Below are 27,095 nucleotides of genomic sequence, written 5' to 3'. Positions count from 1 at the left end.
AAGACACGTAAAATCAAAGATTTATTTTGCAAAGAAAATTCATTTATGGGTGATAATTGCATGGGAAGTTGTAGCACAAGTCCAGTTTTGATCTTACGTGTTAGTATTTATAGTTAATGATGACCAAGCAAACACATTCTGGAAGTGAAAGAAAGGATGGAGGAGGTCAATGAACTTTATATTTTGAAGAGTTTGATGAAGTTGTGCTGCTAAATGATTACCGTCACTCTGCTCGGGATCTGGCTGAACTCAAATGACGGGATAGAAAGTTCTGTTGACACAAGCTGGATGTTTGTGCTGCACAGAATAAAACAGGATGGCCTCCCTGGTCTGAGTTTGGACAAAGGAGTGTCCCCGCAAGACTCACATGAAGGATCTTATTCCTGAAAAGTCATGTCATGTGAAAGTAAGTCAAAGGTAACTGACTTCTTGTAATCTTAAGGACATTTTAGTCATCCAAGACGCGTACTCATGTTTGCTGAGACATGAGGGGTAACTTCCTTTATGTGATCAGTGTGAGTGACTGACATCACTGGACAGGTCATCGAGGTCATGGCTGTCATGAGACACTACAGGGTGTTTTTAGACATGCGTCATAGTTCGAGATATTGTTCTTTCACTTTGGTCCTGACTGAAATATCTCAACAGCTAATATACGGATTGCTATAAATTCTTCCAACAATCATAAATGGCAGCATAAAATACAAACTAAAATTATATGTGCGCCAACACAAATCTGAATAGAAATGGAGTAAGACTGGTAAGATCAATTATATACATAAAAGATCATAAAATGCTAAAATTTTAAAACCAACAAGTGCAACCAAAGGCCACTGAAATTATGTATGTTTAAAGATTTGTCTTGAAAGTGTCCATGAAGGAGGAACATTTGATTAAAAGCGAAGGCTGAAGGCCGATAAAATATGTTTTGTCATAAATCAAACGACCCAACAAATGAAACATATACTTTCAATAAGGGCATTTATGTTTTTTGGGGGGTGGGGGCGGTGGGAGAAGCGTAGACATTTAGATGGTTGTTTTTTGTGTTTATTATACTGTCAATTTTTGAAGAAACGGAAATTATCATTGTATTTTCAAATTTCTGAAGTCCTCAGACACATCATGCACGCCATGCTTGGCACCTTTTTTCCATGATTTTTAAAGAAATAAAGCCGATTTGCTCAGATATTAAAGGGATAAGTAAAGAACAGTCCCATATATTTTAGCAAGATTTTCAGTGTAGGGCTTTATCCTGTTACAGAGTGTTTTCACATGGTGGAAATGGTATTTTCAGACTACTTAACCTGTTTACACCTGGATCAACAGCTGTTTTCCTGTGCTACATTTAGTTGTCTTACACTGGCATTTCAACCTCTGATACCTGAGAAAATTTGCTTTATTTCTTTCAAATATGCAGAAAAAAAACATAATGAGCAGCTTGAATGTCCCAAATGTTCCACGAACTGCAAAAAATACAATAAAATGAAATAAAATAAAATAAATACTAACAGGTGACAAGAAAATTAACGGAAAATTAGGAAGGGGGGGTAAAAAATGTTATCAAAAAATGAGTAAATGTCCACAAAATTACCACAAGACAAGCAAAATAAATAATGAATAAATATTCAAAATATATATATTTTTGAATATTATTCATTATTTATTTTGCTTGTCTTGTGGTAATTTTGTTGTAACAATTTCTTTTTAATTTTTGGTCTATTTCTTCTCTGTTCGCCGTCTTGCATATTTTCAAAGAAATCAAGCACATATGCTCAGGTTTCAAAGGGGTTAAGTAAAGAATCTGAATACTTCCTCCACCCATCATCACATCCACGTTTTTCCATCTTTACAAATCTGTCTCCCTGGTGTTGTCATCAGCAGCGCGCGCGCGCACAGGCGCTGCTCACACATGGCTCGTGTTGTTGTTGCTCCAGTGATCCACGTGAGCACCGAGCAGCGCTTCTTACTGGCTCGCGCGGAACAAGAGGAGAAAAGGAGGCTGTAGACCTGACACTATTGCAAAACCGAGAGAGGAGAAGAAAAGACGTCCAGCCGAGGCTGTCACACACACGGGGAGCTTTTAGCGTTTGTTTTTTACGGAGACAGTCGAGGAGGAAACCTTTAACCTCCGCATGCCGGAGGGTCGCGGTAAGTCAAAGAAACAAAGTGTCTCTGTGACAAAGACGCCGAGGTGTTTTTCCTCGCTGTACATCGCTGCATTGTTGAGGCTGAGTTTGTAAAGCTGCCTGTCTTCTTGAGCTGACGCTGCCTAACAAAGTTGCTTTTTAAAGCTGCTTTTAAAGGAATTCCTGATTTAACGAGTTGAAAAGGGAGAGGACATAAAAACACGCGTGAAAACAGAGTTTGAGACAAGTCACTCAAATTAGCTCCATGTGACAGCCGTGTTTGTCCGTAATTGTTGCTCCGGAGATGTGTTCAGGCAAAAACATGTCGCTATTTTTTTCCAACTTGGAGATGTTTTGGATTTTTCCATAGTGTAAGCAGTTAGCAGCACATGGGACTGAGCTCGTCTCTCTCAGTTTACAGCTCTCTCGGGACATGAGTAAGGGAATGTGTTTTGTTGTTTGACTCATTTTTTTCCAACACGAGTTTCACAGTTGCATCCGTCATTTTTTTCATTTCCGTTAAACTTCAACTAGTAGCTATTATTTGCTTAAATCACTGAAGTCAACGGGCTTGTGTTTGTGGCAGGCGTCTGTATGGGACAGGCTTTTAATTCCTTTCACGCAGAACTGTTGCTCACTGAAGATGGGAAATACAATGAAATTATTTATTTAACCCTTTGAAACCCAGGCAAATTAACTTAAAAAACATGGGAAGAAGGCAATGAGCAACAAAAGAAGAAATGACCCAAAAGTTCGCAAAAAAATTTGTGAAAAGTATCAAAAATTACCTGAAAATTTGCCCCATTAAAACATAAAAAGTTTAAAAAAAATAAATTAAAAAAATGGGGGAAATGAACTGAAAAAAGCTTAAAAATCATAATAATTCTGCAAAATTAATTTGAAATATATAATTATGAATATAGTTCAGAGGACATTTTTCCTTCGCTTTTTAAAAAAATAGACCTCTTTTTTTGTGTCTCTCTTGTTCACTAAACTGGTAATACCGCCTTAATCTTTTGTGTCAGTCACAGTAGTTTTCCTGCACCAGGGATTCTCTACTTGCTTTGCTCAGGGGCCACATATGAGAAATGGCAGGAGGAGAGGGGCCAGTAGCAGCAGCGCATTCATGTGTCGAGGATTTTCATAAGTTTCGAGGATTGTAGGACATTTCTAGGATTTTAGGGCTTTAGGGTCTTAGCTAGGACCTCTGTCGGTGGTGAGGGGGGATCCTCCGCTGATCATTTTTTTGATAAATAATCTCTGTTGTGATGTTTTTTCCTGCACTCTGATACCTAAAAGTACAAAAACAATTCCCAGGGTGAATCACTCTGTTTTCATTGTGAATTAGAAAATGGTTTGCCGACCAGATTTGGCCCGCGGGTCGTCACTGTCCTACACTTTTTGGAGAAATTTCAGTTCTGCAACTTCATGGATGCCAGTGAATCCTGCACACCAGACCTTTTAAGCAAATGGAAATTAAACTTTTTGGTCATCTATACATTTTTTAACTTATTTTTAGTATTTTATATTGTTGTAAACTGGATATTTTGTGGGTCTTTGACTGTTGGTCCGACAAAACAAAGCATTTTGTTTTTTCGCCTTGGACACTGGGAAACTATGATCGACATTTTCACTATTTTGTGACACTTTGTAGATTAACTTTTAAATGGTGAAAGTAGGGTATCACTTTGATGCAAAATCTTTAAAATGTTCTTGTTTTCTTTCACTGCAACTAGTAAAAAGAAGCATAAAATTGAGTTTGAAAACGGGCAGTTCTCATGTGACGTGGATAAAGTTGTTGACATGCTGATGGTTGCAGGTATAGAGGAATGAAGCAGGGGGAGATGGGGGTGGGGACGTGCGCATGTCTCCACAGCACACCTAGCCAGCTGAGTTTTTCTCCCATGCTTAATTTTACGACTTCATATTTAGCAGTGACTTGTAACTGGTTTCTGTTTAACATCATGTTCTTTTTCAGATTTGAGATAATTAAACCAGCAGTCACATGCAAGTCATAGGCACATGCTTATCGTTTACCCAGAGGATTTGTCACTTTTGAAAAATGGGTCTCGTCATAAAAGACACCAGATTTTGAATTAACTACCTGATTGAATAGTACAATAAAAGATTAAGATTCTTTAATAGAAATGTACAGTTTTGTCTGCGTAGGGGAGGCAGCGGTTACCTCTTTGTTCCTGCTGTTATCTACTGTGATCTAAGAACGCACAGCGTTACGTAACCCCGAGCAGTGCTTTCATGTGAAATGTAGACACATACCAGGAAAGGGGTGACCACGGAGGAACACCTCTGGACTCAAAGCTTCAGACTCAAAGCCAAAACAGGGAAGTTATAAAACACGTCTCGTGACAAGGTTTAGCACATGTTCCTGCGTGCAGGGTTACCCCACAAAGTGTAGAAAATAACCTCAAAGACTTGGTCAGAGGGCAGTCAAACGTTTGCGCCATAAGAGATCTGAAAGATGCAGATGCAAGGATTAATTTTTTCAGGAGAAATTAATCATTTAGTCTGTAAAATTTTAGAAAATCTTTAAAAATAGCTTAATTTGTTAGTTCAAAATCTGGGTTGCACAAGTTGCAATTTTATGTTTTTGTACCGAGAATCGATTGCATTATGAGCGTCAGTTTTAATGGAAATGGTAATTTTTGCATTTCGCTATCACTGAGAAAAATATAAAAATGATAATGATGTAATTTGTGTTGGGGTCAATACCAAAGAGGGTTTCCTTATGTCTCAAATATGATTTGTTGTTCTGAGAATAGTGAACACATTTTACCTTTAGCCTTAAGCAATTTATTGAGAGTGGCCGGTCAATTTGCACAAAACATTAGAAAATATGTATAGAAATAGAAATTTTTGGTAAATATACAAATGCAGTATGAAGAGAACTATTGCATTTCCAAAACTAATGCGGACACCGTTCTTTTTTAGGATTTTTAAATCATAACACAATAGAAAAAGGGTGAGTAAAACAAAAAGAGAAAGAAACAACCATTTAACCTTTCTCAAAATATTCCAGCTCCTGTGATTTTAATGTTGCACGTCCCCTTATTTCGACTTCGATAGTATTTCAATCAAATGTGCAGCTTTTACAGCATCTTAAATATGAATATTTGCTTCCATGGAAAAAAAAAACTGAATACCTCTGAATTTTGGACCAAATAGGCATTTTTTGGGGTGGGGAATAAATTGACTATTTGAGAAAATAATGGCAGATTAATTGATGATAGATAATGAAATTATTCCTAAAATACTGACTTTTGACAAAATGAAACCAGAGAGTCCGTTTAGATTGTCTAAGTCAGTGGATCCCAAACTTTGTCCTAAAGAGAACCCTTTTCTGTCATTAAGCAAACTGAGAAAGACCCCTAATAATGTTATATATGTTATGGATATTTCATATTATCGTCATTGCATAACAATAACAGTACAGAACATCTGACACAAGTACAATTAACCTAAATACTGAGTGTAGTAACCACAGTGTAAAACCAGTGATTTGGATGATTTTTGAGCAGATTTTCCTTTGAATATTGCATCAGAGATATATGAGGAACTTTTTATAAGATTTTCTGTCTGTGTTATGTATTTTTAATAATCAAACATACTTAGGAGGTTTCTTTCTTTCTTTCTTTCTTTCTTTCTTTCTTTCTTTCTTTTTTTATTGTTCTAATAGCTCTGTGGTTGTTTTAACTGCGCATGATGTATAAACATTTGTACCCAACATGGACAAAAGTCCTGAGAGACAGATTAAAAGCGCACATGTCTTTATAGGCTAGAGGAATCCTTGTATTGTTAGAGCTTTTCTATTTCCACTCCAGTTTTTAAACCGAGTGTCTTGCAAATGGAAAGATGCATGATGATGATTTCAGCTGCACTTTAATCGTGCAAAACCGATCAGAAGTGATAGATGACAGTGTGGTTGTTTTTACACTCTGCCTTCATCACCGCAGCTCGGACAGAACAACATGAGACACCATGTGATTGAAGCTGGAAATAAAAATGAAATAGTCTTTTTTTTTTTCTTTTTAGAAAAAGAGTCAACACAGTTAATTGGCTCCCGTTATTATAAATGCAACATGCCAGTCAGATAGACCTCATGATCAGTCAGTAACTAAGCTACTCTTCCATTCACTGCTTCAGTAGAGAAACTGTCTGGCATCACTTGTAGTATTTTTATGAGATCTTCTCGGAGGAATTTCTTCATTATCCAGCTAAACAGCCAAAAAACCCTCTCTCTGCTTATTTCATATATAGCCTACCTATGCTTAAATTACGTTTTAATTTCAATATTCGGAAATTATTTGTAGCGTTTTTACATTTTCTCATTCTGTTGCAACATTATAGGTCGCTTACGTTTCTGATGGCTATGACTTTTTGATGTCCCATTAAAAAAATCACATTACCGCAGATAATTAGTGTCACCGTTTCTTTCCATGTCATAAGAAATACTTTATTCATGGTTCTGATAATGTTACTCTTACTTAACATCCCCGCTTTTTTCACATGAAAGTACTTGCGGCTGGATAAGAAAACCCAGAACTGACCAAACTAATAGACAACCAGCTTTGTGATAACGGTTATCCAGACGCCGATTGTGAGGTTGGTGAAGCCAGACAACCAAAAGATACTCTGGGTTATGTTGACCTGGCATCGTAGTACAGGCCTTTGATCCAATCTGTTGGAGTCTGAATATCTACAAGGTCTTCATCTTACAATATCTTAACCTTCAGACACCCTGGAGCCTCCTTACACGCCTGCATGCAGACAGTGACAGACTCTGACGTCTCTGAAAATGCAAAACCATGACCATGGATGAATCATACATTCATATGATTACTACTTTTATACATGATGACATTCACTGACTTCTAGTGAAATAATTTTTCCAAGACGGCGTATTTTTCTAATGCAGGACGAGGCTGTTAAACAGAGAGTGAGGCTTCTGTGAATGTAGCTTATGTACAGGTCATCACCGTGCCCTCACCAGTTAATGATAGCAATCCATTAAAATCTAAACGTCAATGTAGGTGATGTAGGTCCTAAATTTCTCTCGGGATTTGGAACTTGAAAAACTAGCTCTCTTAATGGTTATTTTCTTAGTCCTTTCTCTTTACCAGTTGCAAAAGCAAACAGGTGGTTGTAGCACGTTTAGGCATGATCTGTGCGTGGTTGCCGAAAGGAAAAATACTGCGGTGAATCACAGATGTAATTTTATATTATTAACTGTAATCACCACATGCCAGAAATTCACAAAATTGAAAAAGTAATAGGACTGAATAAACATATTTTCTTTTTTAAAAACATTGCTTTAACATTTTGTGAACCCAAAGGTTGAGTGTTTTTTTTTTTTTGTTGGACTGAACATGTTGCAGGAGGACAGATTTACAGCTTGCACTGCAGAATAATGAACATGCAGCACAAGGCACATGTGTCCATCTGTGTGGGCAACATGCTCTGTTACATAGCCTCGTTATTGTCAGCCTGTGGCACATAAAGACGTCCATTGAGAAAGGTCATGTGGCGACATCACGAGAGAGTGGGAAAGAATTTGAGATGTCGAGAAGAACAAGAAAAAGGAAGGAAGCGCAGTTTGGGTCAGTTCAGAATTGCTTCAGGACTTACAGGTAACAGTTGCACTCTGGTAGTGGTAACTGGTTTTCGAAGTAGCTGTAAATCTCATGAGCAGTGGAAGAAAAAATCTTGCATGTCATCAGACTTGTCTTCCCAGTGTTTGAGTAAAACTTTTAAATGCTCAGACACTCCAAACCAGCATCAAAGAACTGATGGCGACAAAGGCCGACTGTTTCTGCCAAAACGTTGCATGTGAACAAACTGCAAACTGTAGCCAACTAATAACTAGCACATATATTGTGCCCCTGCAGGAGAGGAAATAACTCCATACCAGCATGCAGGTGTAGTCTGTGTCTTTGTTTTCATCATTTCCTTTTGTCTTCTTGTGCATGGAACTGAACTGCCAGTCAGAGCGATTTCATTCAATGGCGGGCTCTGCTGTCTCTGATTGAACATACTGAAATGGCTGAAAAATAAGTGACAAGGGCCGACGAGTGCCAACAAACTAGGGTGACAAACCAACCACGGGCTTGGTGTGTCAGGGACCTAACAGTTCAGTAACAGTTTGGCACAAAAAGCACTTGGTTAGGGTAAGGTGAGGATCATTTTTGGGCTAAAACTAACTAAAGCTAAACCTGAATCTCTGACTGCGCTGTTGGTGGTTGTGTTGCATTTTGAGTTGCGTATGCAAAAAAAAGAAGTGTTTATGAAATAGAGATGATTCTGCTGCAGTGATTCTGATCCTTATTCTTGAAACTGTCCAGCTGTTAAAGAAGATAGATGCTAAATCAGTGGAGTACTTTTAAGACAATAATGTGCTTTTTATTCAACATAAACACATTGGATCTAAAATAAAATGACTGTGGTTGATATGCTGACTTTCATCTTCAAAGGAATAGTTTGGGAAAGATGCATTTGCGTTCCTGCTGAGAGTTAGCAGTTAACTGCAACTTAAAAAAAATGTATCCTTTCCTTTTTGATAAATTGGACCCAACAATAAAAATAATATGACACCATTTCAGTACTTTTACTTTTACTGCATGCAAAACTTAATAATTATGTAAGAAAATAAGTGTGAAGAGGAAAATAATCAGGTGATAAGCAATTTCAGTTTTGGCTTCTTATCGCGATGATTGTAGACAGGTCTGAATAATTTCAAAAGTCAATGATGTTTGGTGTCAAAACAGAGCTGAAATCATGTTGAATGAAAACACATTGTGGTTTGGTTCTTCATCATCAGATTATATCATGAGCTGAATGTCAAGAGCAGACAGTTGTTAAAAATCACTTCCGCAAACACGACTCACTCAAAAACTCCTTTTAGATCCACTTTGACATGACTTTCCAAGTAGTGCTGGACAGGAGGAGCCAGTTATCTTTTCCCCAAATCTGCAGGAAACCACAGTCAGCTCCTAGAGGTGGATGTTATCTTTTGCTGGAGGATGCATGCAAGATTTAATAAACCAGTTAAACAAAAAGTCCTTGTTCAGTCCAAGTATTAGAGAGGCCCTGCAAAGGGAGAGCAAATTCTAATTGTAGATTTTTAACCCTGTCTTGTAGGTCTGTGTTGGGCAGACTAAACGTGTCTTTTCTAACTCAGTCAGCTCAAATCTACGTGTTTTATATCATGTTGTGGTATTCTTTGGAGTGTGCAGGATGATCTCCAGGGTGGGCTGAGAAGGAGTTTGTTTTTGGCCGTGTTTGTAATGCTTTAGGCCAACACTGTCTGTAACAATCTCTAGATTTTGTAAATCTGTGGGAGCTGATTTTGAGAAGTCCAGTGTTATTACTTCATGTGCTGTGTGTTTAGTCTTGAGATCATGGGGAGTTGAGTAATAATGCAGGTTAAGTTGTCAGACTGTTTTTCCACTCGTTCAGTTGCACTCTCTGGTTTAGATTTGCTGTAGAAAAAATGCACTCGTTTATCACTTTGTGTTGTTTATTAGAGGCCTAACGTGTCATGCTGAAGTTTCTGCTCTGGTCCTCAGCTCTGAAACTCTGATTTAAGTGCTGTTTTCGTCTTGTATGTTGCATTTAAAGTTGAGCACACTATTTTCATCCTCGCTGACTTCTGCTCTGCTATAAACACTTTCCATGTTTGTGCCTGGGAGTGTTAATGTAAATCATACTCAGATGATTTGTACACTTGTTAGACAGCATGACAGGACACACTGACATGCTTCCTTGGTCACTGAAGTTCTGAGCAGCCACAGTGTAAGCGTCTCCTCGGTCATTGCAGATGAGAGTTCATGTCCTCAAGAGTTTCTCTGGTCCTAAACTTAAAGCATCAGATGCATAAAACTCGTTGTTTATTCAGGACTGAAAGGGTGTGTGTGCACACAAGGACAGAAATGATGTGTATATGCATTTTTTTTCATCCCATTTCTCTGTGTGTACAACAGCAGTTTGCTACTAGTGTTGGAACATTTCTGGTCCTTATCAAATCACCTCTAGCTATTTCAGTTAACTCTTCGAAACCAGGATTGACATCAGTTTTTGTTGTGCTGCATTCAGGCCTTTCACAAGTACATTGCCTTTGAAACCTGAGCACAAATAGGTTTAAGTCTCTTTGGTAAAAAGGAGAAATAAAGACAATGAGCAAACTGCAAGAAAGCAGTATAAAGGTGACAAGAACACAACCTGAAGATTAATGTTTAAAATAGGTGAGAGCAAGAGAAAGAGGGTAAAAATATTAGAAAATTATCAAAAAAAACCACTATATTTGTTGTTATTACATTTTTGTATTCAAAATGTTTCAGAATATATAATATTTTTAAGTTTCAGGCCATTTCCTTGCCTCTTTTTGTTTTTTACTTTCTTTTTTTTTTGCTAATTTTTGCTTATTTTCTTGTAACTTTTTACTTATTTTTTGTTAATTTTTTGGGTCATTTCTTGATAAGTTGAGCTTCACCTTCTCCCATGTTTTTGGAAGAGATCAAGCCGATTTGCTCAGGTTTCAGAGGGTTAAAACCATGTGCACGGTTGGTTGAGAGTTTGTGTGAGGTGTCCACATTCTCATATTGCATCTTCCTTTATAAATACTAGTTCATGCATGGGAAGAGGCATATGCATGGTTTTTGTGCATACACATTGTTTATACATGCAGCCCCAACTGTCCAAAATGAATGGCATTACACTCTTGAGTTGTTTGGTCTTTGAAGGCTGCATTTGGCTTCAAAAAGTCCCCTCTCTCATTTTTCATCTCTCACAGACTGTTATCTACTGTATATAGATTTTGCATGCATGGACATAACATTCAAAACCATCATCAAGTCTGTAAAACTAATACACACCCAAATCATCGCTATTCAAATCAAGGGCACTACACGATGCCAATGATCTGAATTCAAATTAGCTTTTTTTTCACACAGTGAACCCAGTGACTTTTCAAAGCTATTGTCATCATCACAAGCTGTGGTCTTGTGTGTGTTCTGTTGTTATCCAGCCGTGATGAATGCAGGATTTGTACCAGTTTGCACGCATGTGAGTGCTCAGAGTATTTGTGCATGTTCTCCGTGGTAGGATACTGTGTCCAATGATCTGAATTCAAATTAGCTTTTTTTTCACACAGTGAACCCAGTGACTTTTCAAAGCTATTGTCATCATCACAAGCTGTGGTCTTGTGTGTGTTCTGTTGTTATCCAGCCGTGATGAATGCAGGATTTGTACCAGTTTGCACGCATGTGAGTGCTCAGAGTATTTGTGCATGTTCTCCGTGGTAGGATACTGTGTGTGTGTGTGTGTGTGTGTGTGTGTGTGTGTGTGTGTGTGTGTGTGTGAGCAGCCTCATTTCCATCCAGTGCAGTGTGCAGCATGGCCCCTGTACTCTCAAGGCTTTAGCCTCCACAAAGCTCACTTTGTCACAGTTAACAGGCCGGCGCCTGCAGCTGGGTTGCAGTAAGTGGCAGCCTCCTCTTGTTGCTCCTACACTGCAAGAGACCTGACAGGAGAGTTGCCTGTCAGGTCTGGGGGAAAATACCCAAACTCTGATGTGCACGGGCAGGTTAATAACGCTGCAAGGGTTATAGTGTGTTACATTTCTGTCTTTCAGTTCGAGGAATTCACTTAATTTTAAGATGGCCATAATGACTGTTTCATGTCTCCTCAAATCTGAGATTGCACTACCACCAGTAGTTTCCAGTATGTATATAACAGGAATCATACTGAGTTTACTTGGCATAGTTTCTGTAAGAGTACAACTGTATCATTACAGCAAAACAAGAAGGTCCCTACAGTGCAGTTTATACATACAGTCAGGGTGTGTTAATGGCTTTAAGGCAGTGTGTGGCACTTGACCTTACGGACTGTTTTGGGAGGAAAGACGTAAGGGGTTTTGTAAGTATATTAGATTATTTTAGTTTAATTTATCAGTGGTTTATATTTATTTTTAATGCTCATTTGAGCCAGACCCATACTGGAGATTTTTGGCTAATCCTATCAGTATTTAAGAGGTTTGTATAATATAATACAGTATTTACTTTTCATATAAACTCATAACATAATGGACGTTTTTGAAGATGTGTGAACAAAATATATGCTGAGTGGGACATTTTACAGTCTATAATAAAAGCTTAATCTCACAGTGAATTATTGTTCACTGTTTGTGAAATAATTTGAAAGGTATTCAAAAATGTATTTAAAACTGCAAAATATAGATAGATTTATCAATAAATATTTTAAAGGTATACTATGTAGGGTTGTAGGTTAGTATTTGTAAACACTCACCAGCCAAAGAGAAAGTAAAAGCCATTTACTTTCTCAACATATTTGTTTTTTACTATTTATAGTAAGAAAAAAAAGGCACCAATACACCGCCACACACTTTGAGTGGGTTTTAATTGATGATTGGGGATCACTTATGTATGAGTCTGTACATGTTTTCAGGAAAATACTGCATAGTATCTCCGTAAGTAGTTAAACAAAAAGCTGTTTGGTACATGCTGAAGAGTTTGTGATGTTAAGTCATTGTTTAATGTCTTTGACAGCCAGATATTGTCAAGGTACAAACTGTAAAGTTAAAAACATGTTGTGGTGTAAGTCACCGTTATCTGATGACGTTACCTTTCTGGTGACGGAGAAGGAATGTACCGTCTAATATGTTCTCTCCTCACAAACATGTTGTTATTACATGCTTGCCTTCAGTCACAGGCCACTGCAGTGTAACAATGCCAGGCATTCTTCAAATTTATGTCTGGGTATGTCTCAAGAGCAGCCACAATAAGAGATTGTTCTCTGAGTCGGCTCCAGTCAACAAAAACGACACTCTCAAGAGGACTCTGTCATAAAAACTTTAATGCTGATATAACGTTTGCTCGGTGAACATCATTAATATGAACTTAAAACACTATGTTCAGTTATCCAATATGTTGTGCGTGTATATGTGTACTTAAAGGTCCAGTGTGTAGGATTTACAGGGATATATAAGAATATATATTTATATATATAATATATATATTTTTTTCTTTATCTACATAGGTAATCCTCTACAAAGATCACTATGTTGCACTGCCAATTTATTTATTTTTTAAGACATTTTCTGTAGGCTTTTTGCCGTTATTCAACAGGACAGTTATAGCGTGAAAGGGGGAGAGAGGGGGGATGACATGCAGCAAAAAGATGAGGCTGGAATCGAACCCGCCACCGCTGCAGCAAGGATATAGCCTTTGTACATGGGACGCCAGCGCTGTCAGGTGACTGACTAGGCGCCCCAGCACTGCTATGTTTCTACAGCAGCCCAGAATAGACAAACCAAACACTGATTCTCACATTCGCATCAGCCACTGTAGTTAGCAACCCCAGTGTGACAAAAGCATCATAAAACAAAGATTTTTTTTCTTGAATCTGCTTTATTCAGCGTTTTCACCATTTTAAATCACCTGGTCCTTTTCAGACCTCTGCAGATAATTCAGTGCCCAGTAAAAACCTCCTAAACAACTGGATACGTTATCAGAGAAAAAAGGTGAGCACACATTAGCATGTGGTGGTCGCCCATTTCTGATGTGCTGAACAGCGTTGGCGAAACACTAATTTGTAAAGTAAAACTTCTTTTTTTCTGTGTCTTTTACGGCTTTATTCACCTGGTCTGTTTGCTTTAGAGAGAAAGAAACCTCTGCAGATAATTCTGCTTCCCGGTAAAAACTCCTGAACACTGAAGGAATTTTAACGGGGAGAAGTTTCAGCTGGTTGCAGTTAGCAATCCTCACCACTAGATTTAACTGAATCCCCCAAAATCTCACACACTGTTTTAAAAAAGGATTTTGAATGCAAGGTTTTTACTTGTAATGGAGCTTTTTTACATTGTCCAATTGAAACTTTTAATTATGTAATTGATCATTTTTACACCCCTGCAACAGTCCAATGGAAAGGGTAACACCACTAATTTCGGTTATTTCACACACCATGACAATAGCAGCAATTCTGATAAAGCTTCAACATTTTTATGAGCCTGAACCCCAAAAGCACAGTTTCCTTCTTAAGTTAAAAACTTTGAGCGGGAAACAACCAACAAAACCTGGTCAGAAGGCCTCAGAGACCAGCTGGTGACGTGAGGCTGCAGTAAATCTCTAATGAAGACATTCCTGTTCTGTCGGTGTCTCATTGTGTGTGTGTGTTTGTTTCTGTGTGTCTGCAGTGTTTCCAGTGTGGCGGGGGATCAGGGTCGGTAGTGGCGTTGGAGGCGGGTGGAGCCAGGGCTGGGGACGCTGCTTACGATGGGAGCCAGACGGTCCAGGACAAGGCGCCCGGATCCCGGAATTTGACTACCCCGTCTGGGTTGTTCTCTGTCGAGGGGGACGCGCCAGGCTCTGGGAGGTTTGTCAGAGAGGGAGGGGTGCCATCAGACTGCCCACAGACATGCTCAGCATCAAGCTTCCCCAGCTCTTCGACATCCACCAGGTCCCCAAAGTAAGGACAGAACGAGGTCTTCTCTACAAGTCCAGTAGATCTTTACACGGCTTCAGAGAGCCCAATATGAAATACTTTTTAACATTAAATACCCCAAAGAAACTAGACTATGTTGGAATATGTCAGTGGTTAAAACAATAGTAGTATTTCAGTAAAGCTTGTTGTCATTAGTGTTTATGTACTACTATGTGTCTACAATTATCTTCACCACACTGTGAATACTTACCTCTGAGTATTTATACACTGAAAACAAACGGCTAAAAGCCAAACTCCAAATGCATAGCAGTAGTGACCTTACCTTATGTAATAAGCAGTCATTGTTGCAGTGGTTTTACATCACAGCTTCCAAGTGACAGTCTCAGTGTTAAGCACTAAAATACACCCTTGATTTTGTGTTTGTAGAGTTTAAATGTTTGAGTTTCTGTAGATAAGGAAGCTGTTTGTCTCTGTCTGCTTGGTTCTGTTTATGATCTTTGTCAGTTTTTTCCAAACTAAACTATTTAAAACAAATCACGTGCGAGGGATTTTTCCCTGGTGAGACCAACTGCACCAACCAGTACCATCAATGGAAATAAGATAGAAGCTTAAGTCGGTTTAGGCTGAATGACATATTTGATGTATCAGTCAGTAATAAAGTAGGATTGTAAATATTTATAAAGATACCTAAAAGGCCATAGCTGTGGATATTTGACGTCCAGTATATGTTGAAGTATCTTTATGTGTTGAACAACATTTCTGTTTCTTTCAGTTACTGAAATGTTCTGCTGCAGACTTCTCGAATTGGCAAGTTGATATCAGATCTCCTACGAGGGAAAATATTTACATTGTTGTCATCTTTGTTTATCTTCCTTCATAGTGCATCCAACCAGAAATTCTCCCTAGAAAATGTGTTTTTTTTAAAGGTTTTATAAATGGTGAAACTTGTGATGGAAGTAGACATTCCTTCATATTAAATGGTCACAAGCCAAAAGTGCTGGGAAGCACTGCACTGAAGCACACGAGACAAATAGTTTTAGGCTGCAGCACGAGTGAAAGGTTGTAAATTCCGAGGGAGAGATCCAGCGAGCGGCGATATTTTCCTCACAGGGATCAGCAGACGTTTGTACAGCGTAATTACTCCCCCGCATTAATTGCCCACATTAATTACCGTGTGTGTGGTCCTCAGGTGTTCAGGGAGGACAGCATCATCTCTGGATACCGTCACCCGCGGAGCTCAGCGCTGGACTGTGTCCTCAGCAGCTTCCAGATGAACAACGAGACCATCAACATCTGGACACACTTCCTGCCAACATGGTGTGTGCAACATTTTTTTTTGGTCACATGTTCATTGGTTGTGTCTATTTTTAGTTTTATTTGATTTTGATTTATTTCAAACATGTAAAAAAAAAAAAGAGAGAGAAATGATTATACAAACAAGCAGACAGACGAAATGTAATATGTACAGACAATGAAAAACACAAAAAACTTACTTAATCCCATCGCTTACCTAAAAGTCATCGAATTTTAATTAACCAGCTTCCTTATCAATTTAAACCTATACTATAATTAAACATTATATGCATACACCCATATACTCAAAATCAAATATCTATAATTTCACATTATTATTTACAGAAAAAGGAGGAAGATAAATTATGAAAAAAAGGAATATACAGCTTGTGATTGTCAAACTTCATCCCTGCAACTCATGAAAATCATGTTTTTATTCATTGTTTTAAACTGATTTATGGTTGGACATTGTTTTCGCTCCACATTAAAACTGTTAACTCCACAGATTGATATACAGAAACTTTTTTTGGTGTGAACACTGTAAGTCCTCCTTAAATTGTAACCAAAATAAGACAGTGGACCTCATGTAACATTCTTTTAAGTTTCTCACATATTTTCTATTAGTTTTCTCCTTAGAGAAAAAATAAGAATAAGAAAAGTTAACTCCGGATGCACCAAACGCTCCTCTGACCTGATCATAAATTTGAAGAGCGTGCCTGATAGTTTGTTGTTAGCGTAGGTTGCACCCTCTAAACACTACTGAAGGGCAGGTGCTCAAGCACTCTGGCACATGCTCAAGAGCTGGAGAGATGCAGGTGTGGAGGCTCCAGAGTATTGCACAAATCTAAAAGCTGTGCTCTTGGCAGTCTGAATTGGCTCATCCATTCATCTGTCTCTTTGAAGAGATCTGTGCAATCTCTAAAATCATATTTTCTACATAAGGCCTGAATGACCAAAGCATCTAAGAGCAGTAAGACATTTAGAGGCTGAACACACGCCAGATCATCCCAGAGTCTTTATAGTCTTAATTAGGATCAATGGACTGATAGTTTTTAATAGCCCATTAAAATTAATGATTCAGTCATGATAATTACTCTTACATATGTAAAAATCTAAAATTGAATTACATAACAAACTTGCTTTATTCTAATGTTCCTTAAATGTTAAATTTGTGTTTCCTTGCATTGGACAAACAATTTGTAGACTGCAAAAAGAAGATGTTTTTCTCTTATCTCTGTGTAATCTCAAACACTCATAAAAAATAAATGACCTAAGAGAAGAGCAAAATGAAAACTATGGTAGAAGGTAGATTTATTAGGCATTTTTTAAACAAAGTTTAAGGATGAGTTGATTTAAAACAGCAGCTGCTATGGATATACTTCCGCAAATTGCAGAACTCAATGCATACTAACAAATCAGGATGTGAACAAAAAATAAAAGGAGAATTTTGTTCGTAAATTACTACCTACATGAGGCCAAATAACATCACCAGTGTTTTTTCTTAAATTTATTTTTTATTTTTTATTTAAATCAGCTTTTTAAAAATCTGCAATAATATACAGTAAAAATGCAGAATGTTCACACACGCACAAATTTTCAAAATTATTTTTTAAAAATCTAAAACGAGGTTGTGACTGGGACCAGAGTACTCAAGACTAAATCTTGCAGCAAAGTGAACGCACGTGTTAATTTTTCCAGCTGTTAAAACATCAGAATTTGTAAGAATTTACAGATTAGGAAAAGTATTACAGTTAATTCTTTATAGTGCTGTAGAGAAAATAAGCATGTGGATAAATGGTATGATAAAGATTTTTTTGAAAGGTGGGGCAAAAAAAATTGAGGCAGCATCCCCAAAAATATGATAAGCCTGAATCCAAATAAATAAGAGAAACAGCCTTGGAAAGTGTGAGATTGTAGAAGTCAGACTGAGTTTTAAAAATGAGACAAAATGGTGTTTTGCAGGTACTTTCTGTGGCGTTTCTGTGTCCTCTGCTCCACGATGAACTTCCTGACGGACAGCTACACCTGGCCCCTGCTGGTGTATATGCTGCTCATCTGCATCTACCCCTTCACCTCCAGCTGCGCACACACCTTCAGCACCATGTCGCCTGAATCTCGCCACATCTGCTACTTCTTTGACTACGGAGCGCTCAGCCTCTACAGTCTGGGTAAGACTTCAGACGAAATGGTCGAATCCTAAAAATTCAACGTTTGGTGCAAATATTTGTGTTTCTGCAGAACTCAGAGAAGTGATGAGAGGAATGATTGTCTGAGCGCTCTGTTGTTAAGTTGAACACCAAGTTTAATACAACTGCTTCATGCTACTTTGTGATTATTAAAAATAAGTTTGTTTAGGGCAAGGGTGGGCGACCTGTGGCTCAGGAGCCACATGCGGCACTCTAGCCCCTCTTTAGTGGCCCCCAGTGATTTTGACACTCAAAAAAAAAAAGAAAAGAAATAAAAGAAATCATGGAAATGATTTTTTTCCCATTTTAATTTTATTTTATATTTTATTTATGTTTTCTGTTCTAAGTCCAAATAAATGCTTACATTTTCCACTTTTAGAAAACCCACCGAATAATAAAATTAAACTTAACTAAAATTTGTGTCATACATCTATGGCCTGGCGCCATTTCTTCTAAATTTTGCCAAACCTCAATGACGGTGACTTGTGTCGAGTTTCTCTTACTAGGCTTGTTATGTACTACAAATCCAAAAGTCTCACAGAAAAATCGAGAATTTAACAGTTTGTAAAAAGATTTGTTTGTGTTGACTGCAAATTCCAGAAAGTTGAAGTACCAAATAATCATGAATAGCCCGCTGTAGAGTAGCCACATTGTTGTAAAACATATTAATAAATACTTATTTAGACAAATAATATTGATAGACTTATTTAGACTTAATAGGCAGTGTTATGTTAACTACAAGGCTCAAATATGTTTTGCGGCCCCAGACAGTTTTTTGGAATTATTTTTGGTCAATAAAGGTTATAAAGGTTGCTGACCCCTGGTTTAGGGTATAATAGAAAATAACTTAATAGCACAAAAACCTAAGTGAAAATCAGAATATAAAAAAAATCTGTTGAAGTGCAAACACTCTAAATTTTATTTTTTCTCGTTTCTCGCAAATGACAGAGCAGAGTATTCAGAGTACTGTTGCCTCTTTTTGTCTTTTAACATAACTGTGCCAGCTGGATGTGATCTATGCATGTAAAAGTATCTTTCTCCTTTCTGCCTCTGCATGGCGGATCTGCAGCTTCGGCGGCGCGTGTTTGGCCCCACAACCTTTTCTCCTATGAGTAATATTTCCCTGTTTCTGTGTCAGCGTTTAAAGTGGAATTTCAACAAATGAATCTACCTTGTGCCAAGTGTTCATCTGAAAACTTTTCCTGCAGCACCAGTTGTTCCTATCTGCCTGTTTGCAGGCGAGTACATACATGCTAGACAGATTTATTTTGTCAGCGCTCAACCTATAGACCTGTACAGACTTATGTGTTTTAGCTGCATATATAGTCAGTGTGTACAGTTCAGATTATACAGTTGTGAGTTTGTCTTTGTGGGTGTGTTTCTCATCTCAGCAGCATATATAGGATCCCACCTACAGACCAGCAGTCAAACATTAACTGAGGGCCTCTTCAGTTCTCTTTATAAATGGTGTGGTCCCCTGCAGATTGATACTTAGAGGGGACCTAATATGCTTTTCTTTATTTTTTGTCATATACTGTCATATACTATGTATATAGTATGTGTATGAATATTAGTATTAAATGTAAACTTGTAAATGTAGGTAGAAGTAGCCTCTGTGTGCAAAAAAAATGGCTTCAGATGTTCTGAATACTCTGCTTCCAACTGTTTTTTTCTACTTTGGCTACAAGATTACATCGACATCGTGAAGTATTTCTGTATATTGTCATCCGCTTTAGGCGCTACTGCAAGTGTTTACGTTGCGTAGCCTGCACAGCTACATGTAGCTGCATGCTTCAACAGTGGAACATGTAATTTTAGTACCTGATGTTGTACATTTCTCCCCGATTTCATTTCACATTGCTGCTGGAACATGCTCAGTGCTGTTTAGAGGCTTTTATTTGTGATTTTTCATGATAAAAAGTGCAACTATTCTCTGTTAGTCATTCCTCTGTTGAAATTACAATGCTGAAAGTACATTCAGCCACATGATAATGCTTGAGAAAAAATAATTTCAACAAAAGAAAGTTCAGCTTTAATCAGTTAGAGTCAGTTCCTGGCTTTAGTGACACCGCAGAGACACCAAGATAAGGAAGATCGGGAAACGCTGATCAGTTAGGGGGGCTTAAAACAAGTGTCTCAGACAGCAGATGAATAAAGGAGTTTTAGTACAGATATTATGTGGAAAATAAAAAGTTTTTTAACATTGAAGCATGTAAACATTTTGAATAAACTCAAAATACAAGCATTAACCTAAAAATGAGCATAATGGATCCCCTTTATTCTACCACAAAGCTTCTTAGGGCCTAAGATTTGCCTGATTTAAAATGTTCAAAAGTCCATTTCAGAGATAAAATCCACAGGAGGGTTTTCTCAGTGCAGAGGAATAAAACTTGTAGGATAAACTTTACAGTAAAGACAGTACAGGAGACGCTCTGCAGGGAAGAAGATGACGTCTTCCAGTTCAGTCAGATCTTTCAGGTGGGCAGATCTTCGCTTGGTATTCAAAACAAACTGAATTTGCAGACACCCGTCATGTTAAACCATTTCAAACACAAAGAAATTGAGATGCCATAATGTGAAGGATTTGAAATTTTTCCACTCTGGCGACTCCTAGTGGTTATATTAGAAATCACTGTAGCAGACATACTCAAATGCAAAAATGTAAATATTTTGATGCATTCCTTTTAATTTTGGTAATTTTTAGATTAGATTAGAACATTGTTGTGCTTTTTCATCATTTAGTTTATATGTGATATAGTGTTTTTCCCCTCTGATCATCGAGTCTTTACTCTGTGTTTACTTGTTTAACATAATTGTCCTGCTTTCCGTGCAAAGGACTCCTGAAAAAGGAAACCATCCTGGTTTAAATTTTATTCATTTTGCTACATATTGAAAACATACAATTGATATGCCAAACTTCTTAAAACAAGGTAGTGGTTTGCTCGAGGACTGTCTTTGTCATATGAAACTCAAGAAAAAAACGTAGATGGTATTGGAAAAAAAGGGTCAGCACATGGGAGGAAAAACAAACTTCAGGCAAAAAGGCTGCCTTTTTAATTTTTGTTTTTTTGCACCCTGGTGAAGGCCATAGTGTCAAATCTGGTTGTTATGCAAATAGCCATGTTCTGAATAAAGGCTTTTTAACATAATTCAGCTACGTTTGTCCCTGCTCCATGCATGAGTGCCGGAAGTTTGTTTTTTCTCCCGTATTATTATTATTATAAAAGTGAACAAGAGCTCATGCAGGATAGAAAGGAAGGTAAAAGTCCACATAGAAATCTCCTAGAATGACCGTAACTTCTCAGGTCAAATCAATTAACTTTTTATTTTTTGACTGTCCTGTGTTTGTGTTCAGGTTGTGCCATAAGCTACGGATACTACGTCATGCCCGACTGCTGGGTAAACAGCTGGCTCCATCAGCATTTTGTCCCCATTGCCATTGGAAACACACTGTTCTGTACCAGCATGTCCTGCTATTCCAGGTAAGACTCAGCGGCATACATAATGACTCTCTGCCTCTGGTCAAAATGTGAAACTCATTTTGGAATATTTTGCATTTTTGGTGCTCTTGCTTTCAGGAATTTAGGTAAAATGAAGTAAACATTGTCAAGGTAGTGATATTATTTCAATTGATCGATCAGGTTTTATATACATATAGCACAATTTAAACAAATTGAATGAAATTCAAATTGCTTTACGGTTTGATTGAAGAAACAAAAACAAGAACAACATATGAAATCCGCAAAAATGGATCTAAAAAAAAAAAAAAGGAGACTAAAAAGACTTTTTTTTTAAGTTTTGAGTTTGCGTTTGAAAGCATCAGTATTTCCAGCTCCTCTCAGATCCTCTGGCTGTTCTGCGTTTTGGAGTGTAACGGCTAAAAGCAGAATCACCAAATGTTTTAGCTCAACTCTGCAGAAAAATAAAAAAATATGAGTCAGAGGATCTGAATGGCCTTTGTCACTTATTTACTAAAAGCATCTCTGAGATGAAGTCTGGTGCAAGGCCATGCAGTGCCTAATAAACTAATAAAAAATAACAGGCAGCCAGTTCAAAGTCTTTAAAACAGGCACAATGTGCTCTCCTTCTGGTCTTAGTCATGACTCTTGCTGCAGAATTCTCTCCTTGTTGCTCAGAGAGAGAAACAGCCTGTCTTTGGAAATATTTTCTCAATGATAAAATGCTGTTTTTTACCATCAGGCCTACGGGTTCAAAGGACTGAAAACAGATGTCACCAAATGCAGATAACCCCTCTACAACAGCATTTGATTATATAAATGCGACTTACTTATGCCTGTAAGGTTTTAGTGTTTTCCTGCGACTTGTGTTGCCAGGATGGAGACTCGGCTGAGACAGCGTTTACACCATCATGTGACACTTAAACTCTCCACTGAAACCCAGACAAATGCAATTCTTCTGGGCTCAGCAGCTCTTAAACACACGGTGACCTGCTGCAGCTATTCCTGGAATATGTCACTGTCATTATCATATAGGCGTCAGTTTTGGGTGTGAGGCAGGGTACATGTCCTTCTCAATATTTAGAACACGTGAAAGCTAAAGTAGCGGAGGACGAACTGCTAAAATGTGACTCATAGTTGGTAGAGTAGGTGGTGGTATTATGCAAGCTCAAAAACACAGATGGCAATCTGCCATAAAACGGAAAGAAGATAAAGCATCTATGCACGGTTGAAGCAGGAAGTACCATATTTCCACTGAAAATTGATGCAGAAAGGGTTCAAATATGTGCATGAAAATTCACCAGAATGCAGGAAATGGACTCTTTGAGGCTCAAAGTTTCTTTGGTAGGACCCCCCCCCCCATCCCCCACCTAAAATGTGTCCCCTCAGAAAAAAAACTGTTTTTATATTTTACTTTTACTAAGTGTAGAAAAATATGCCTATTGGTGCTGTGTAGGGGATTTAGTTTATATCTGCTCTATATTAACTTTGTATTGCAACTGCTGTGAAGCGGTCCCTTTGTATAAATATTTGTTGTATCTTATCTTACGTGTTGAGCTATAGGAAGCGAGGATGCATGCATTGAATTTAAAGTTAAATCAAGTGTTAAACTGAGTTTCTAACATTATACTGTCACCTTGTGCTGTATTTTGCCTTCCGGATGTCGCTGAAATGCTAGCTGGGTTATATTTTTACTATAAATGAAACCACTTGATTACTGCCACGTGATTGTGTCCACAGGTTTTTGGAGCTGCAGTTCCCACAGAGAAGTAAAGCCCTGAGGACAGGAGCGTTTGTCCTTCCTTTTATTTTTGACACTGTCCCTCTGTTTTACAGGGTGAGTGTCAGAATTGTCTCTTTAGATGCTCCTTTATCTAGACATCAGAATAAACTGTATGCACACGTTTATTCTTCTCTGGATGAATTTAAAGCTTTTATTTCCACTATGAACTGTCGTATTATGCAGCTGCAGAGTGTGTTATTTGGTGTCATTATGTAAGTGCTCAGAGGTGATTAGTACTGGGCTGTAATAATACTTTGAACAGGATTTTTGGCTCACTAACCCAGAAACTGATTTCCTTTCTTAGTCTAAGACAAAGGCATTGCTGCCATTAATTAATCCTACTAATCACTGTGATTGTTTGTGCAAGTTCATTTTGTCCCTAAGTAGCTCAAAAATGCTGTCAACAATGCTCTAGCCATCAGTGTGCAGAACAGTAACTTCCACATGAATATTTACACCTTCGATCAGTATTTTATCTTCTCTGTTTCTTTTGAGAGACTGAAATAAAAAATACAAATAGTGTTTTAAAAATCAGTCAAAAAATTATATATATTATATATATATATATATATATATATATTTAATTTTAAAATCTGTCTGTAGATCCTTCTGTGCTGCGGGGGAAGCTGCAGCCCGAGCGACGCCTTGTCCAGTCACTGTTATCACCTTCTCTTTGCCTTCCTCACCTGTTTCCTGTTTACCGCCCACCTCCCGGAGAGGTTGGCCCCCGGCCGCTTCGACTACTTTGGTATGTCCTGTAACTGGCTATTTGGGCTTAGCGCAGCATATACTGAAAAGTACTTCATATCTTGATGCCCTTACCGAGGAAATAACAAAAGCACAGAAAGTGTGTCAGAAGATGCTTCAGAGCTTACGGCCATACCACCCTGAACACGCCCGATCTCGTCCATCTCGGAAGCTAAGCAGGGTCGGGCCGGGTCAGTACTTGGATGGGAGAAGATGCTTCAGTGACGTTTTCACAGCGAGGCTTAACCCTCCACATCAGACTGTAGCTTTTGCATGTTTTTTTATGTTTTACAGTTTTTTTGCCAAGTACTGGACACAGAATAATGGCTCAGTATGAAACCTGTTTTTTTTGATAGTCTGCAAACTCTCCAAACAAATTTTCATGGCTGTTTTTTTTTTGGCTCAATGGACAGCTGTTTACCTTGGTAAGGTTTCAAACAGGTTGTTTTCAAGGAGGGTTTGTGTAAAAATGCTCTGCACCAGTGGCTCACACAAAGAAAGAGCTGCTGTGTTTGTCACTGATTGTGCAAAAAAAAAAGAGAAAAAGAAGATGGTTTGCTATTGCTGTTAAAAAATATCTCCCTAAAAGCAGTTGTTGAAACACAGCAAAGTTTAAAGCACTACTGCACACCCCAAATGATCATTTGTAAATTACTCACCGATTGAATTTGGGAAGAAGAATCCAAAAACTGAAAAAAAAATCCACATAAGGAGCAAATGTGAAAATAACAAAATAAACAGTATATACAGTATACATTATATACAAAATAAAAAGTATATACAGTATACAGTATATACAAAATAAACAGTATATACAGTATACAGTATATACAAAATAAACAGAATATATAATATACACTATATATGAAATAAAAAGTATATACAGTATACATGATATACAAAATAAACAGTATATACAGTATACATGATATACAAAATAAACAGTATATACAGTGCTGAAATCAGGTAACAGTATGGATAACAAAAATATGAAGAGGGTAAAAGTAGGGATCAGTATAGACAGGGTCACATACAGATATATACACACAGTGTGAAATTTGAGATACAGCATTAAGTTTGATTGATGGGAGATTTTGACATTGTTGATATAGTGTTCATGATGTTTCTCTTAATGTTGTGGGCAGTGCAGAGGTGAGATTCAGTCGTGCACATTTTCACAGTTTAACATCCTCATCTTCGTTTCACACTCTGAATCCTGCCGTCTCTCCTCTCATAGGCCACAGCCACCAGCTCTTCCACATCAGTGCCGTGGTGGGGACCCACTTCCAGATGGAGGGCGTGGTGGCAGACATGGCGTCACGGCGGGCGTGGCTTCTAGCCCACGGAGCCATGCCCTCCTTTCTGGGGACCATCGGGGTGCTGGCCGCCAGCCTCGTCCTCAACCTGGGCATTATTGTCATCTTCAGCGCCCCGCTGCTGTGGAAACGCTGCCACACCTCCAACCAGCCGCACGTGTCACCGTGCGAGTGCAAGGAGCAGTGAGGGCGCGTTCTCCACCAACAGCCTCAACATGGCTCAACGAAGTAAAGGTTTGGGCTGTTTGTCCGTGTGTTTCACTGTCATTTAACACCAGTAGTAGTTGATACATCATGGTCAGTGCTTAAGAATCTCTAACGCGGTTACACACCTGAAGTTATCTGTTCATGTGTTCGCTCAGCAGCTGAGGACCCAGACGCACTTACTGAAGCCTTTTTCTGATGTTGCATTAATCTGTGAGAAAACATGTACAAAAAGTCTGTTTAATTTATTTTTAATGTTACTCAATGTGCATTAAAAAAGGCTCTGGGTTGCAGGAAGCATGCTGTTGTGACACAACGCACAAGTGCCTTATCACAGACCCGCACTTCATTCACAGTGTTTACAGTCAACCTCAAACTGGAAACATCTGATGTCACAGTTGGCAGGGATTATATTTACAATTAATGATGCTTCTTTTTGCATTTACTAGTCCAGAATCTCCTTTACTTTATTAAGGATTTGCTGAAAGTATTCTTTGTAAGTGGACCACTTAGTTCTATGCATGAAGACAACCCCTCATTCAACTCTGCATAATATAATGCAGATTGAGTTGCCGGCTCTTATATATCCACCTATTGATCCCACTCTGCACTGACTGGAATTAATTTGCAGGTCATGTGGTTCTTTTTTTTTCTTCAGATTGCCTGCCTCATTATGAACCCCACAATCTGTGGGAGAAAAAAATGTTTCAGTGCAGCAGTGATTAAGACAGGTACCATTTTTATAACAGTGCGTTTCCATCGCAACACTATAGTGGCCTCATGCCCCCTGAGGGTCTTGAACAATTTTTATGTTCTGAGCACCGTTTTTCTCTTGTTCTTCCGTCTCGTCTGTCCTGAACATTTTATCATGTACAAAAGCACTTCAATTCAGCGGCTTTATTACAGCTTTATAAGCTTTTTGCATATTTTCATTCCAGTCAAATTTCCAGCACTTGTGGTTTATAACTTAAGAGATATAGAGAGGGGGGGGGGGGTATATTTAGTCTGGGGTTGTATTAATATGGGGGTCTTTTTGGTATTGCAGTATTATGGTAAATATTCAGTATAAAAAGAAACATAACACTCCATATATATTGTGGTTATCTTGTCCCATGAGACTAAAATAATAAGTGTCTTCTATATACTTGGAATTGTGTTGCTTGTTTTAGGTGTGTAAACAGGAATAAAGATATATGTTTTTCTTTTCGGGGAGATCTATAGTACCATAGTTTAGTAAAAATAATAATTCTTAATAAATCCATGATTCACTCACTGTGATTATTGTTTTCTTAAAACAAGTGAAAAAATATTTTCGCAGGTTTCCTATCAAACAAAAGTTTACTAATTTATTTGTTTTCACATATTCAAAAAAAAATAAAAGTATTACACAAGCAACATAAAATGGGATTTTAAGATGCAAAAAAACGTGATGAGGGTACTCTCCAGTGTGTACCTTAACCCTTTAAAACCTGAATCGACATCACTTTTTTGTGCTGCATTCAGACACTTTT

General features: G+C 38.0%; 1 protein-coding gene across 1 annotated transcript; it reads left to right on the top strand.

The window, feature by feature from the left end:
- The first annotated feature begins 2,013 nt into the window (after window positions 1–2,013).
- paqr6 (progestin and adipoQ receptor family member VI) lies at window positions 2,014–27,095 on the top strand. The gene is made up of 8 exons (XM_042489215.1): window positions 2,014–2,148; window positions 14,350–14,621; window positions 15,787–15,914; window positions 17,853–18,058; window positions 21,432–21,558; window positions 23,275–23,371; window positions 23,921–24,065; window positions 25,302–27,095. The coding sequence occupies exons 1-8, from the start codon at window positions 2,133–2,135 to the stop codon at window positions 25,565–25,567; spliced, it is 1,257 nt and encodes a 418-aa protein (XP_042345149.1). The 5' UTR covers window positions 2,014–2,132; the 3' UTR covers window positions 25,568–27,095.

This window comes from Plectropomus leopardus, chromosome 7 (assembly GCF_008729295.1).
Source record: "Plectropomus leopardus isolate mb chromosome 7, YSFRI_Pleo_2.0, whole genome shotgun sequence".
Taxonomy (NCBI): domain Eukaryota; kingdom Metazoa; phylum Chordata; class Actinopteri; order Perciformes; family Serranidae; genus Plectropomus; species Plectropomus leopardus.
This window is presented reverse-complemented; position numbering and strand designations above follow the sequence as displayed.